At 35.8% G+C, this 16,663-nt stretch overlaps 1 protein-coding gene across 1 annotated transcript; it reads right to left on the bottom strand.

Moving 5' to 3' along the window:
* Window positions 1-911: 911 nt before the first annotated feature.
* Window positions 912-10,077, bottom strand: klf6b (Kruppel-like factor 6b). Its single transcript, XM_048164876.1, has 4 exons — window positions 9,768-10,077; window positions 7,059-7,539; window positions 2,030-2,153; window positions 912-1,946 (listed from the first exon to the last, which is right to left on the bottom strand). Exons 1-4 carry the CDS (start codon window positions 9,867-9,869, stop codon window positions 1,895-1,897), a joined length of 759 nt encoding a protein of 252 aa, XP_048020833.1. The 5' UTR covers window positions 9,870-10,077; the 3' UTR covers window positions 912-1,894.
* Window positions 10,078-16,663: the final 6,586 nt, after the last annotated feature.

Raw genomic sequence — 16,663 nt, 5'->3', positions numbered from 1 at the left:
TAAGTTCATGTAGAGGTAAAAGTCTGAAAAACACTCCCATGAACTTGCAGTACTGAACATTTATTGTAACATTGAACAAAGTGCTTCATATTTTGGTGTACACAATGTTCCAGAAGAGTCTTTGTTTACTGTTTCCACACAGTCCTCCTGTGGATCTTTATTGTTATCTCTGATACAGGATCCCTTTTTAATCCCTAATGCGTGCAGCAGTCCAGGCCTGGAAGAATGGAAATCTGATGTGTAATGTTTTGCACATTGTTTAATAAAGAAACTACAAAACAGAAGTTTATAAAAATCATTTATTATTGTTGAAGTATAAAATGTATTTACAAAAATAAAATAAAAATGTTACACTATATTGCTGCTTTATACTGTATATAGATCTGTTTTTAACAAAGAAAACAATAAAGAGGAAATAAAAAGTACCATTGTTTACAATAATAAAAAAAAAAATGAAACAAAATCATCACATCAGGCTATCTATCTAGGCAGAGATATCTGAAAGATTACAAATGTCATGTTAATGATCATGGTATACAGGAAATTGAGGGAAAACTCAAGTCAAATTTCACACTATTATTCAAATAGCATGAAACAAAAGTAAAATGTGTTACATTGTTTAGCTCATAACCTTTAAAAATCTTAATATGCACATAAAGTATTATCAAGGGATAATATTGGAGTGCATATTAAATTCCCCTAAAGATACTGAATTCCAGTTAGACAGTAACAGATTTCATATTATCATTCCCTGAGTGAACACCCTCGTCTCTGTAACACCTGCAGGGCTTTAAACATCTGGATGAAAAATGCTACACATCATGTCAATCTGTACTCAGAGAAACCAAAAACCGCCAATGAAAGGTCCTGATGCATTTTTTACAGCCACAAAATGACAGCATACTACACAGTAGCAAATCCAGTTCCTCTCTTTATGTAACAATCATTTAATAACACAATTCAGACATTTCAGTCTTTATGACACAAAATATAGTTTTCATCGATTTTCCAGTTTCATCCAACGGATCTAGGCTAAAATTTAACTTTAATTGGCCAAAGTAATTCTTCTATTAATTGTCCAAAGATCAAGAGGATGATTTTAAGGCACTAATACGAAAATCTTAACAATTTTGTTGCTTTGGTGGTTAAAAGGTTTTATTACCGGTAATATCAACACAATTAATGAACCTATAACTGCTGGTTAAAGCAGATCATTTGCAAACTATAGCCAGCAAAAAACACTTTTATTACTCTTCAAAATGTATTCTTATAACCTACATGGACACATACATAGCTGCTCTGGATAAAAACATTTCAGCTGCGCAATAAAGCAGAGAGCTTTCAGTGTGTTAATGCAAAGTGTTACTTAAAAATAAAACTTTATCTTATATATATTCTAACACCTTTGGTGCAGTTTCTTTATATATAATTTCTACAAAATACAAACTAGTTTTTGTGGTGTGGATCATTTTCAGTACAGAATGGAAAAGCAGGCACAGATTTTAATATGGTAATATATGGATTTAAATATGATAAAATATGTCAAACAGAATTTTTTTTCTGTGCGGACCATGATTTTATTTTTAAGGCAGAGTGAAATTAATACACTACAGTTAGTAAAGCCTGCAAATATGTTAACATGTATTTAGCACCAGACTTTCTGCATTGTCAATGCATTCATAGCTATGCTATAACTTGAATCAACAAGTCAAATGTCACCAGCATGGGAACAAAATCTATTGCCCTTTTGCTGAAAACATATAATTGGCAAGAAGGTGCAACACTGACACTCAGTGAATACATAGAAAACCAGCTGTGCTGGTCTTTGGCATTTTTACACACATTCTGTTCATTCTTGTGCTGTACCAGTGTATCTGTCCCTCACTCCTCTCATTCAGATGTGTCGCTTCATGTGAAGGGCCAGATGATCAGAACGAGAGAAACACCTGAAAGAAGACATAATGATTACGTATAGCTCCAAATCTGTGTTTGAAACACTGTGTCCGATCACACACACACTCGCGGTCACCTGTCGCAGTGGCTGCATTTGAAGGGTTTCGCTCCGGTGTGTTTTCTGAAGTGCCTTGTCAGTTCATCACTTCGAGCAAAGCGCCACTCGCAGCCATCCCATGAACACCTGTATGGCTTCTCACCTGCAGGGGGCGAACAAACACACGACAATACTCACTATTAGTACCGAAGGTCTTATTTTCAACATAACATCACAGCATAGGCTAATTCAGGGCCTCCCAAAATGGGGTCCATGAGTTGATGAAAAGCAAATAATTACTTAGTTCGTAATAATGTACAATTAAATAAAATAATTTCAAAATAATACAAAGTAAATCACTTACTAAAAAGAGAAGAAATATTTTATTTGTTAACCTGCATGTCATGTGACGTGATGGAATAAATATACAAGTATTATTGCATGTAATGTTATACAGTTAACTAAGCCATATTTAGTTAATTGAAAATAATTACTTAAAATGCAATTGTTTTAATTTATTGTCAATTTATAATTACTTTAAAAAGTACTTATAATTAAATATGTAATATTTTTAAAAAATGTATACATTAAATATTTAAAGTAGTTTAATTAGTTTAATTAAAAGACTATTTATTAGGTGCACTGAAAGGAATAATATTAATATACATCATCTGTGCACGAGGTAGGACCTTAAAAACATCAGCCAATCGTTTATGCGATCATCGCGTAAAGGATTGGCCCTCTGGCTTGTCAATCACTGCCATGACATTCCTTGTGAAAGACGTGCGCGGCTGCGCGCTCCAGTAACTTTCCACACTCCACAGGCGACGCATGCAATGTTTTTGTCACGCGACAGGAGTAACAACTGCAGATTATGAGTTACCTGCGGTGAGTTCGACATAATGAATCCACTAACACGACACCGCGAATGCCGGTGGTAAACAAACACTCGTGTTCCAATACTCGTGCACGAGTTTTGGGAGGCGTTCCCTCGAAATGAGCTGTGAAGGAGGGGGGTTGTTCTTACGCATGCGCTCATTTCAAAAACTCACTAATGGTCTTTGGTTTTTCAGTCGACGAAAAGATCCTCTTTAGCACCTTTAAGGAGTTGTTCTAGGTAGCTCCACCCACACTGAAATCTCACTGGACTGTAGTACAGATCCTCATGTATATTAATTAGCAGGTAGGGATGAGAAGAGATTGGTTGTGGAAGTTTAGAAACTTTGTATATTATATGACAAATCCATCAAGATTCATAAGAAACACTATAAAAAGATGTCTGGAGAAGCATCAATGAAGAACACGTGCTGCTGAATTCTGGATATACTGCAGGCGTTTGATTGATTTAGCAGGTAAAACAACAAATAGTGCATTACAATAATCAATCCTGGAAGTAACAAATGCGTGAATAAGCCGTTCAGCATCAGGCAGAGTGAGGTTAGGTAAGGCCTAACTCTAGCAATGTTTCTGAGATGATAGAACGCAGATTTTGTGATTCTCTTAATATGGGCGTCTAACGTCAGATGACTGTCAAAAATCACACTAAGATTACGAGCTTGAGTAGATGGGAATACGATACTACCATCCATCCATAATCAAATTAAAATGGCTACCTTTGTGAATAACCGCTGGTGAGCCAATAAGTAGAACCTCTGTCCTGGAACAGTTTAAACTTAAAAAAATATGGTGCATCCACGTTTTTATTTTCTGCACACACTCCGAGAAAATAGTAGAAGTGACAGTAAAACCAGATTTGGAGCTGATGTAAATTTGGGTATCATCAGCATAAAAGTAATACCCCAAACCATATTTCCTAATGATTTGCCCCAAAGGAAGCATATAAATGCTAAACAATATAGGACCTAAGACAGATCTCTGAGGGACACCATGGCCGTCCAACTTCAGATTTGTAGTTTCCCAAAACAACAAACTGAGAACAATCAGTAAGGTAAGATTCAAATCATTTAAGCACAGTACCAGTGATACCAAGCCAGCTCTCTAGTCTATTTGCAGGATGGAATGGCACATTGTGTCCAATGCTGTACTCAGGTCTAACAAGACCAAGATGGTTCCATAAAGAAACTATAACATCCATGGAAACCTTCCATTGCACACAAGGTTTTTATAGTGCTATAGTTGTTCTTTTAGGTCTTTACACTAAGAAAAAAAATTGGTCTTTTAAGAAATGTTCTTTGGGGAACCAAAAACTGTTCTTTTATGGCACAGTTGCGAGAAAAAAAGAAAAAAAAACTTTTGGAATTGTTATTCTTAAAGATGTAGGACACACATTGTTATTGTGTCACTTCACAAATTCTTTAAAGGTTTTATTTTTAGGCATTTGTCACTTTGTATTTAGAGGACATTTGAAAACCAACAAAGAATAGTAAGCCCACGCCTATGAGGTGTTCTTTGATGTGATCTGGGTTTCTTTATGATCTTTATTAGTTATTAGTGAAGTCAGTAAATTTTGCAAACATTTTGAGATTGTATTCAAGATGAACAGTGTGAATACAGTGTTGTAATCTATGTTCCTAGAGTGTATGACAGCATCATGAAGAATGAGCATTTCAAGAATGTGGGGAGTCACCAAACCACATTCACACACACTCAAACATTTGCCTCCAGAGGAGGAGGCCACAGCCGCCTCTGCGTACTAAATATTCAAACAATGAGCGTTATGCAACAGCAGTGCCGCATGGGAATCAACACACACTGTGCATGCATGCACTGAAACTGTGAAAAGGAGACGTTTAGTTTCACATTTATGCATTTGGCAGACGTTTTTATTCAGTGCGACTTACAATGCATTCAAAGTATACATTTTATCAGTTCATGCATTCCCTAAGAATCGCTGTAGTTCTGCCAGTACTCAGTCTGTTATCATTTTGTGAAGCTTTAACCCTGACATATGAAATAACAGTTTTGAAATGGTACAGTATACTGAACCTTCAGACAAAATATTAGAAACTATCTAATACAAGTTCTGATGTGTTTTTTGTTGCGTATCATACTTGAAACATCAAATAGTATGACAGAGTGAGAAAACAAACAAATTTGAAGTCCAAACTGAGCAATTTGGTGAAGCTGATGATCTTTATATGGCCAAAAAGTAAGATTAAATTAGATTGTAAAACAATGAGATCTCTATAACAGTATAGCAGACTACTTACATAAAATGCATATAGATATCTCTATATATTTTATGATGAAAGCTCTGTAGTTTTTATTGTGGGAGCAAAACATAATGCAATGCAGTATCATTGATGATAAAGAGATGTACAGATAAATGTTCCTCAACAACCTAATGTATCATATTTGATAGTCATATTTTAACTTGATTTTTCTGAGAAATGACGTATGGATAATCTAGTAAACCTAAGTTGCTTCAGTCCAGTTAATAAGTGTAAATATTGAAATATTACTAACTATATAAGTTATTCTTACATTTGCTTTATAAAGAATCGTTAAAGATTTTACGCAAAAGACTTGTATCACGACCTGAAGGTGGACATTTTTACAATTACACACTAAAAAAAGAATTGTTGGTTTAACTTAAAAAAGTAAGTTACCTGGTTGCCTTAAAATTTTGAGTTCATTGAAATTAAAAATTTGAGTTAAATGTAATATTATCTGTCCACTAGAGGTCGCTAGAGGCCTATTCAAAACAAAGGCGTAGCTTGATGACGCCAAGTTTGAGCGCGGAATCTTGGGACGTGGTCTTCACCGCAACGGACGGTGGAATAGAATTGGGATAGGACTCGGGAAGAAATCGTGTTAATAGATGCGATTATTAACGTTACTGTAGTATGAAGCAGAGCAGGACCGAGTGTTGTGGGAGCTGAACGAGGACGCTGGAGCGATTGCGCAACACACGCCTCACGAGCAGCGGAACTTTTATTATGACACAGTCGCCGGCGCCGCTTTCGTTTTTCCGGTCATGAGTATGAGGTAACGCAGCTCTGTTTATCATATTAGATACATTTGAGTGTGTTGAAAATGTTATAACGTTACTGTGCGTTCGTTCGGCGGCTGCTGTGAGACACTGTTGCACATTGCAGTAAGATAGATCGATTTTAAAATATATTAAATGCTGGATGGCTAGTATTGATAAATGGCATGCAATTAATTTTAAAACTTATTGTATGATGGAAAAAATGCTGTATTACTGATAATAAAAATAAAGCTGCATCTGATTATGCTATGTTAGCTACTTCTCAAAATAATGTTTTTCTCTGAGGCATGGTAAAGCATGGTACTCGCAAAAAATCAAGAAAATTAGGTTTAAACAATAAGACTAAACGTGTTGAGCTATATAACAATAATTCGTTTTCTGTCAATAAATATATCAAAACAGTTGTTCCCTTGTCTATTAAAACATGTAAATATTAAAGTATCTTTGGTGTTTCCACGGTTTCTACAAAATAAAACCGGAAACCGAGGGTAACGTATGATGCAATTGACAGGCGACTCCTCTCACGTCCTGAAGCCTTGGTTAAAATTGCAATTTTCTCATGATTTACAAATAGTTGCAAACATTTGGGATATTGTAAGTACTCAAGTGAACAAAATATATAACACTGGCCTAGTGGTTATTGGATATTTTACTGCAAAATTCTTACATATTGCACCTTTAATACAATGAAGGCAATTGGTTTAATCAACAGAAACTCAAAATATTATGTTATCTGAACCAAATTAATTATGTTGATTTGATAAAAGAAAAAATGTTTTGATAAATCATGAAAATAATTTTTTACAGTGTACTAAAAGGCCTTTTACTTACTTAGGTATAAACTATCAATCAGATGACAGAAAACGTAAACGTTTGTGTGCAACAGGATTTTCAGCAAAGTTTTGATCATGTGTGTATTTGTATATAAAATATGATAAAGTAGGCTTTATAGGGTTTGGAGTAGTTTTAAAAATGCTTTGTAAGGCCAATTTATTGGAGTGACTTACAGCACGATCCAAATGAGAGAAGTTTTGTTTCCCAAAGCTGAGAAAACTGTTGTGGCAACAGTGAGTCAAAATACAGGTAGGATTATAGACCCTCATAGAAACTGCTTACCGGTGTGCGTGCGTTGATGTGCTTTCAGGTGAGAGCTCTTGGTGTACACCTTCCTGCAACCGTTGAAGTAACATCGATGAGCTCTCCTTCGTCCTTCGGGTGACGCCTCACCTTTGACCTCTTCCCCTCTCGCCTCCTCTGCCTCTTCTTTAACCTCCATAGGAGCGAGTGACGGTGAGGAGGGCGGCGTCGGTGGCATGTGTGTGGTGACATGCTGCTGCTCGGATCCGCTGTGACCCAGTGGGTGTGAGAGCACATCAGGAGAGGGAATGATCTTCTCACAGCTGCCGATTGATGAATGGGAAGAAGTAGACATCCCGTCCTGCCTGGGGATGGAAGCGTCTGTTGGAGACGAGCTCGCTCCAGTCCCACAGCACTGCAGAAACTGGTTCCACAGATCGTCACACTCGCACACTGATTTCAGATCAGCTGCAGAGACGTAGGGCTCGTTCTGCAGATAGCGCTCAAGCTCAAGACAAGTCTGTAAAATACAAAAAGGGCAATCAGTGACAAAAACACCAACCAGAAATCATGCTCAGAAAATTCTAGAATGAAATACTGTCATCATTTATTCACTAAGCCTGTATGACTTTCTTCTGTGGAACACTAAATTTAGCAGAATTTAAAGGTGCTCTTTTCTATACTAATAAAGTATAAAAGCGCTAAAAATGACACCGTTACCTTACCATAAGTAGTCCATACTCAAGTATCAGTCAATAATGGCTTAAAGGGTTAGTTCACCCAAAAATGAAAATTCTGTCATTTATTACTCACCCTCATGTCGAATCATGATTCGGATCGCGTGTCAAACAGCCAAACTGCTGAAACTGCTGAAACTGACTTTCGCGCTCCGAACAGCTGATTCGACACACTGATTCATTTATGATCCGTTGCTTCATGAAGCAGTGTTTTGAAATCGGCCATCACTAAATAAGTTGTTATTTTGTTTTTTTCGGCGCACCAAAAATATTATCGTCACTTATAATATTAATATTGAACCACTGTACTCACATGAACTGATTTAAATATGTTTTTAGTACCTTTATGGATCTTGAGAGAGGAAATTGCTCCCTATGGAGGCCTCACGGAGCCATCAGATTTTATCAAAAATATCTTAATTTGTGTTCCGAAGATGAACGAAGGTCTTACGGGTGTGGAACGACATGAGGGTGAGTAATAATTGACAGAATTTTCATTTTTGGGTGAACTAAACCTTTAAGACCTTCATTCATCTTCTGAACACAAATTAAGATATTTTTGATAAAATCCGATGGCTCAGTGAGGCTTTCATTGCCAGCAAGACAATTAACACTTTCAGATGCCCAGAAAGCTACTAAAAACATGTGACTACAGTGGTTCAACCCTAATGTTATGAAGTGATGAGAATACGTTTTGTGCACCAAAAATAAAAATAAAGACTTTATTCAACAATATCTAATTATGGGCCATTTCGAAACACTGCTTCATGAAGCTTCAAAGCTTTACCAATCTTTTGTTTTGAATCAGTGGTTCAGAGCCTGTATCAAACTGCCAAAGTCACGGCTCCCAGTGGTGAACCATTGAAATTTCAAAACATTTATCACATAACGAAGCCTCCTTTACTGAAATCATGTGACTTTGTCAATTGGATACACGCTCCAAACCACTGATTCGAAACAAAAGATTGGTAAAGCTTTGAAGCTTCATGAAGCAGTGTTTTGAAATCGCCCATCACTAGATATTCTTGAATAAAGTCTTTATTTTTATTTTTTTATTGCGCACAAAAAGTATTCTTGTCACTTCATAACATTTAGTTTGAACCACTGTAGTCACATAAACTTACTGAGCCATCGGGTTTTATCAAAAATATCTTAATTTGTATTCCGAAGATGAACAAAGGTCTTACAGGTTTGGAATGACATGAGGGTGAGTAATTAATGACAGAATTTTCATTTTTGGGTGAACTAACTCTTTAAATTTCTGTGTATTCCTCACATGGTACATATGGTCATTTTTAAGCATTTTGGAAAAGTATGACAACTAGCCCTGATAAATCCTAGATATGTAATTTTATATCAAAGTTATATACACTACTGTTCAAAACTTTGGGATCAGCTTCCACAAAAATATGAAGCAGCACAACTGTTTTCAATATTGTAATACGAAATGTTTCTTGAGCAGCAAATCAGCATATTAGAATGATTTCTGAAGGATCATGTGACACTGAAGACTGGAGTAATGATGCTGAAAAGCATCATTACATTTTAATGTATTAAAAACACTGTTATTTTAAATTGTAATATTATTTAAATATATTGCGTTTTTTAACTGTATTTTGATCAAATAGGCCTAAATACAGCTGCAAAAACAACATAAGAAGCTTTTTCAAAAAAAAAAAAAAAAAAAAAAAACTCCAAACTTTTGAACTTTATCATCTGTCAAAAAACATATATACTGTAGTAGCATGAGAAAGTAAAAAGAAAAGTAATTCAGATTGACTTTTTAAAGTATAATCTCTTATCAAAGTCGGATAAATAATAATATATTAGTTATTATTTTCACTTAATAGCGCGTCATGTCATCCATTTCAGTTTTTTAGATGTGTTGCTTTTTATCTCCTTTCAAAACTAAACGCAAAACGTAAGCTTAGGAAATCTTATATACAAATAAATCCTATATTAAATCGCATCTTTGCTTTTATTACTCATATGTTTGTGCTTTAAACAGTACCTGTTGCCAGTACTCCTCCAGAGATGGTAGTGCGGACAGGTATCCCGTGTCAAGGACACTCTGTAGCTCCTGGAATATACTGCACATGGGAATAACATCCATATCCCTCCCACGCAGAACTGTCAAACCCAGCTGGAAATACTGGAAAAGGCAATTTCCCGCCGTGTCTTCATGCGCGGACGTCAGGCAACAGTTTGTTTGTCTTTAGCGGACGCTCGGCTGCACTGAAGCGCTGCAAACTTCCCATTTCAAAACAAGCGAAACACGTTGAAGTGTCGTCACTAGCGGCGAGCGGACAAATCAGAGGGTTCTGCTAGTGACTCGCCCACAGTTTCAACTCCACCCACTGGGTGTGGCTGTCCGCAGATCTGCTTGGTGATTGGTTATCCATGTGGCTCCGTGGGTGATGATTGGTGGGTTGTAGTTGGCGCTATTTCTGGGGAGGTATATAAACATACCTCTTTCTTTGCCATTGAGGAAGTAATATTTGTGGTAAGCCTATTTCAACACACAAAAAAGAGAGTCATATTTGAACAAGTGTAACAATAGCTTTGTTGGCAAGCAACATAAAAGGACATTTGACTGAAAGTGTATAGTGCATAAACAATATTAGAATTATGTCACTTTGAATCATTTTGCAGATGCTTTTTTTATTGTTAAGCAAATTTAATAAGTGCTATCTTTCTGATAAAGCATATTCCTGATATGTGGATAAAAGAAGAGGTTTGGGAGGCTGAGATTTAAAAAAAATTACACAAAAGCATGATTAAAATATCATGCAAGTTTGTCCAAGTTTTCATGCTTTATCCTCTTAACTGTCACCCCCCATTTTTGAGCATAGAAATGAAAATGCACTATCCAAACTTAAATGATTGTAATTCAAGAATGCTTTGGAATACAGAATATTGTATTATATAATTCTGTAGTATTCCAGTGTATGTGGAATGCTCTTTTTAATTAAGGCATGTAGCTGATTATTGCAAAGCACTTAAAAAATGAAAGTGTAAAAAAGTTCTAAAGTTTAAAGGGATAGTTTACCCAAAAATGAAAATTCTGTCATCATTTACTCACCCTCAAGTAGTACCAAACCTGTATTAATTTCTTTCTTCTGCTGAACACAAAACAAGGTATTTGAAAGAATGTCAGTAACCAAACAGATCTCGCACCTCATACCATAGTATTTATTTTTCCTACTATAGTAGTCAATGGGGGGCGAGATCTTCCAAATATCTTCCTTTGTGTTCAGCAACACAAAGAAACTCATACAGGAACTACTTGAGGATGAGTAAATGATGACAGAATTTTTGGGTGAACTATCCGTTTAAGAGTGTAACATTCGGTTAATGTTCATCATCAGTGCTACAGCAAACAATCTGAGTAACAAGTGCATGAAGGCATTTGAGGTGAATCAGATCTGAATCAATTTGTAATGTCTGTTATTGTGCTTTGCACATTCATAAAAGCCTTGGATTAGAGACACTGCTGTGAGGATTACTGAAAGTAAATAACTGGAAGCATGTACACAAACCTGAACCCATACTTTTTTTTTTTTTACCTTATTAAACCACTGCGGCATGTCGGTCTGTTTACAATTGTAAGCTTTACGCCTTATCAAGGCCGTGTGAATGGATGCACGTTTACACACACATGCACCAACATGCACATACACACAGGGAAGGGAGTGTGTACAGTGGTGGTGACTCATATTTTCTGTGATTGCACTCGCAGTGTTTGTGTACAGGTTTGTGTCTTTTTCAAGCTTTTAGAGATATAGTCTTTTGCAGCATACTTAAAATCACAGAGACTGTTTTCATGGTAAATCACGACAGTAACGGGAAGACATCCACAATCACAAATAAGTAGACAATACACAGCTACACAATAAATGCATACATATTAATTATTTATATAATTATACATAAATAAGGCTGCATATATATATATATATATATATATATATATATATTGACATTGACCTTGGACCTCAGAAAACACAGTGGACCAACACCAGCAGATGACATGGCACCCCAAACCATCACTGACTGTGGAAACTTTACACTGGACCTCAAGCAACGTGGATTGTGTGCCTCTCCTCTCTTCCTCCAGACTCTCGGACCCTGATTTCCAAAGGAAATGCAAAATTTACTTTCATCAGAGAACATAACTTTGTACCACTCAGCAGCAGTCCAGTCCTTTTTGTCTTTAGCCCAGGCGAGACGCTTCTGACGCTGTCTGTTGTTCAAGAGTGGCTTGACACAAGAAATGCGACAGCAGTGTCTTGCATACGTCTGTATACGTCTGTGCGTAGTGGTTCTTGAAGCACTGACTCCAGCTGCAGTCCACTCTTTGTGAAACTCCCCCACATTTTTGAATGGGTTTTGTTTCACAATCCTCTCCAGGGTGCAGTTATCCCTATTGCTTGTACACTTTTTTCTACCACATCTTTTCCTTCCCTTCACCTCTCTATTAATGTGCTTGGACACAGAGCTCTGTGAACAGCCAGTCTCTTTTGCAATGACCTTTTGTGTCTTGCCCTCCTTGTGCAAGGTGTCAATGGTCGTCTTTTGGACAACTGTCAAGTCAGCAGTCTTCCCCATGATTGTGTAGCCTACAGAACTAGACTGAGAGACCATTTAAAGGCACCAGGTGTCTTCAATACTAAATCTTTTCACAATATTCTAATTTTCTGAGATACTGAATTTGAAAAATTAAAAGAAATAAACATTTGAAATATATCAATCTGTGTGTAATGAATGAATATAATATACAAGTTTCACTTTTTGAATGGAATTAGTGAAATAAATCAACTTTTTGATGATATTCTAATTATATGACCAGCACCTGTATATGTATGTGTACATATATAGGTATATATATATATATATATATATATATATATATATATATATATATATATACAGTACAGTCCAAAAGTTTGGAACCACTAAGATTTTTAATGTTTTTAAAAGAAGTTTCGTCTGCTCACAAAGGCTACATTTATTTAATTAAAAATACAGTAAAAAACAGTAATATTGTGAAATATTATTACAATTTAAAATAACTGTTTTCTATTTGAATATATTTCACAAAGTAATTTATTCCTGTGATGGCAAAGCTGAATTTTCAGCATCATTACTCCAGTCTTCAGTGTCACATGATCCTTCAGAAATCATTCTAATATGCTGATCTGCTGCTCAAGAAACATTTAATGTGTACAATTGTACAAAATATTTGTGTACAATATTTTTTTTCAGGATTATTTGATGAATAGAAAGTTCAAAAGAACAGTGTTTATCTGAAATCTAATCTTTTGTAACATTATAAATGTCTTTACTGCCACTTTTGATTGATTTAATGCATCCTTGCTGAATAAAAGTATTCATTTCTTTAATTTCTTTTCAAAAAAATAAAAATAAAAATTCTTACTGACCCCAAACTTTTGAACGGTAGTGTATAATGCTACAGAAGCTTTGCATTTCAGATAAATGCTGTTTGAACTTTCTATTCATCAAGGAATCTAAAAAAAAAGTACACAACTGTTTTCAACATTGAAAATAATCATAAATGTTTCTTGAGCAGCAGATCAGCATATTAGAATGATTTCTGAAGGATCATGTGACACTGAAGACTGGAGTAACGATGCTGAAAATTCAGCTTTGCATCACAGGAATAAATTACTTTGTCAAATATATTTAAATAGTACACAGTTATTTTAAATTGTAATAATATTTCACAATATTACTGTTTTTTACTGTATTTTTAATTAAATAAATGTAGCCTTGGTGAGCAGACGAAACTTCTTTTAAAAACATTAAAAATCTTAGTGGTTCCAAACTTTTGGACTGTACTGTATATATATATATATATATATATATATATATATATATATATATATATATATATATATATATAGGTTGTTTGGTTGAAATGATGGTATCTCTGAATGAAAAAAAAACCCCATCCTTCTCAGCCATTTAAGAGCAAATAGGCTACATAAATATCAATCATGTGGCTCATTAGTGGCTATTATTTCCTGTAGCACATTTGTTAAAGGCACAGCATGGCTGTGTCCAAAATTGCCCCCCTGTACCCTCATTTACTATTCCCTACATAGTCCACTAATATAGCTCACTTAGGGGAATGAGTGTACTTGACGTTTAATTTGAATCTTAGCAAACTGGCAGCTCCAGTAGTAGGATGAAAAGATTTATCTTGAACTCTGTCATATAAACCTTAATTAAACAATTTAATAATCAATTAAAATTGAATTTATACCTGTATGATATTACGCTGTAGCCACATTTAACCAGCGGTTTGGAAAATGGATTGATGGATGGTTCAGCTGTGGGCGCCATCTTCTGGTCAGACGTGGGAATTAATTCGCCGCACGACTCTCACAGTGCATTATGGTTGAGCATACATCAGTTGTACACTCCTTATTGCAGTGCATAGTGGGATTGAATGAGTGCCCTTGATAACATCCACTATGATTTCGGACACCAAATGGCTGTCCCCTCAAATAGTGCCCTATTTAAGGGTATAGGGGGCGATTTCGGACACAGCCTATGCAAGTTTTGCCAACAGAGGTGGCTTATTCAAAAAAACAAAAAACAAAGCATGGCTTGATGATGCCCTGAATGAGTGTGGAATCATGGGAGCTGTCGTCTTCACCTCCACAGCCGATGGAAAGCAATCCGACAGGACTCAGGCAGAAATCATGTTCATGGATGAGCTATGTATTAAAGTTTTAGTAATGTTACTATAGTATGCGGCAGGGTGGGACTGAGAGCTGTACGTGGAAGTGAAACAAGGCTGGTGGAGTGAAAGACAACTGTGCAACACACCGGTCTTGAGTCCCATTGGAGGAGATCTGGAAAGAATGACAACAATGAAGGGCGAGAGAGGACCAGGCCTGGGATATTTTAGCTGTTTTTATTATGCTTATACATGCTGCTTTTGTATTGTTGTTTATGTTCATTTTACGATTAAAGTTATGTTTAATGTTTGCCAGTTCCCATCTACTCCTTCCCTGAACTTGAACTTTATTACAGTTACGTTTAATCAATCAAAGTCACATTATTTTATTTAATTTTATTAAAATAGCCCCAAGTGTTGAATTACTACTCATACAGGTTTATTTGACGAATTGAAATTGTGGGATAACGCAGCAATGTTACTTAGTCAAAACAATCATACTAAAAATACATTTAAGTGCGTTGAAACGTATGAAATAACCAGTGTTGGGGAAAGTTACCTTTAAAAGCAATGCATTACAATATTGTGCTACTCCCTTAAAAAGTAACTAATTGCATTACTTAGTTACTTTTTATGGAAAGTAATGCGTTACGCTACTTTTGCATTACTTTTCTCTGTTTGTTTGTTTGTTTTTATAACAACAAAAAAGTCCTATTTTCTGGCAAAGGTAAAGGCCTGTTCACACTGAAAGTGAAATGAATATTCAAATATTCAAATAGCGCACACAACGCCTCTGCAGTTCCGATTTCTCTCAACATGTGTACAGGAGAACTGTCAGTCAAATGGAAAAAAAGTAACTTGCATTAGGCTACTTATTTGAAAAATAATTTTGTATTTTGTTGTAGCCTAAATTTAAAAGTAATGCGTTACTTTACTAGTTACTTGAAAAAAGTAATCTGATTACGTAACTCGCTTTACCCCTAACACTGGTAATAACATTACATAACATATCATTTATAACAATAACATATATAACAATTAGTTTTCTGTTGATAAAGTTATCCAAACTGTCTAAAGGTCCTGTTTTTCGTGTTTTTTTTAAGCTTTGATTGTGTTTATAGTGTGCAATATAACATGTGTTCATGTTTCGCGTGTAAAAAAACACAGTATTTTTCACATAATTTACTTATCTGTATACCGCTGTTTTTCTGTCATAAAAACGGGCTGATGACTTCCTTGTTCTATGAAGTCCCTCCTTCAGAAATACGTAACGAGTTCTGATTGTGCCAGCGGTTCCTGTGTTGTGATTCGACAGCTCTGAGCGCACTGTGCCCGGAAAAGTCACGCCTCTTACCATAACGTGGAGATGCACGCGCTCAGTGTTATTGTAAACATGTCTTTAATTTTACCCTATCAATTTGAGCCGGAATCAGACCCGCTGATTGGACTGCGGGATGAAAATAACAGCGTTTCGACGACATGGCGACAAACACACTCTACAAACGCAACTCTTGTGTATTCCTGTGGGCGGAGGTTAGTCAAAGTTAGTTAGTTTTAGTGACGTCATTAAAGAAGGAAGTAGAGGGATGTAGTCCAAACTGGCCGTTCGATGTAGGCGACTTCTGTTAAATAAAATATCTATATATATATATATATATATATAATATTTATACTCTAACAACAACATTACACACTAACTAAAGTTTGAAACATGGGATCACGAAGAACGGGACCTTTAATAAAACAACCAGAAATGGAGGGTACCGCAGATATGACGTCATTGACAGGCGATGCAAAGTCATGGGCCGTTACACTGGTTAAAATGACTGATTTCTCTGGATTTAAACATTGTTGAAAACATTTGGGATCGTATAATTACATAAGTTGACAAAATATGTAACACTGTTCTAGCAGGTTTTGGATATTTTAATTAAAAAAATCTTGCATATTGTGCTTTTAACAAGAAGTCTCCTCAGGAACTTTAGGAAATGTAGTTGTATTGTGATAGTGTGCTATTTTCCCATGCATGATCCCTCAATACCAAGCCTGACAAAACACATTGTTAATGAGATGGAATGGAATTTAATGGAAGTAAAACAAAGACATACAAGACTGCACAGGTTTGAATGTTCAGCCAAGGGTGTGTGTGCCTGACTGAGAGAGCATATTGTTCTGTTACTCATCGTTATGGAAATCTAGCG

Source organism: Megalobrama amblycephala, linkage group LG17, assembly GCF_018812025.1.
Source record: "Megalobrama amblycephala isolate DHTTF-2021 linkage group LG17, ASM1881202v1, whole genome shotgun sequence".
Classification (NCBI taxonomy): domain Eukaryota; kingdom Metazoa; phylum Chordata; class Actinopteri; order Cypriniformes; family Xenocyprididae; genus Megalobrama; species Megalobrama amblycephala.
The sequence above is the reverse complement of the archived record's forward strand: the minus strand, read 5'-3'. Positions and strand labels throughout refer to the sequence as shown.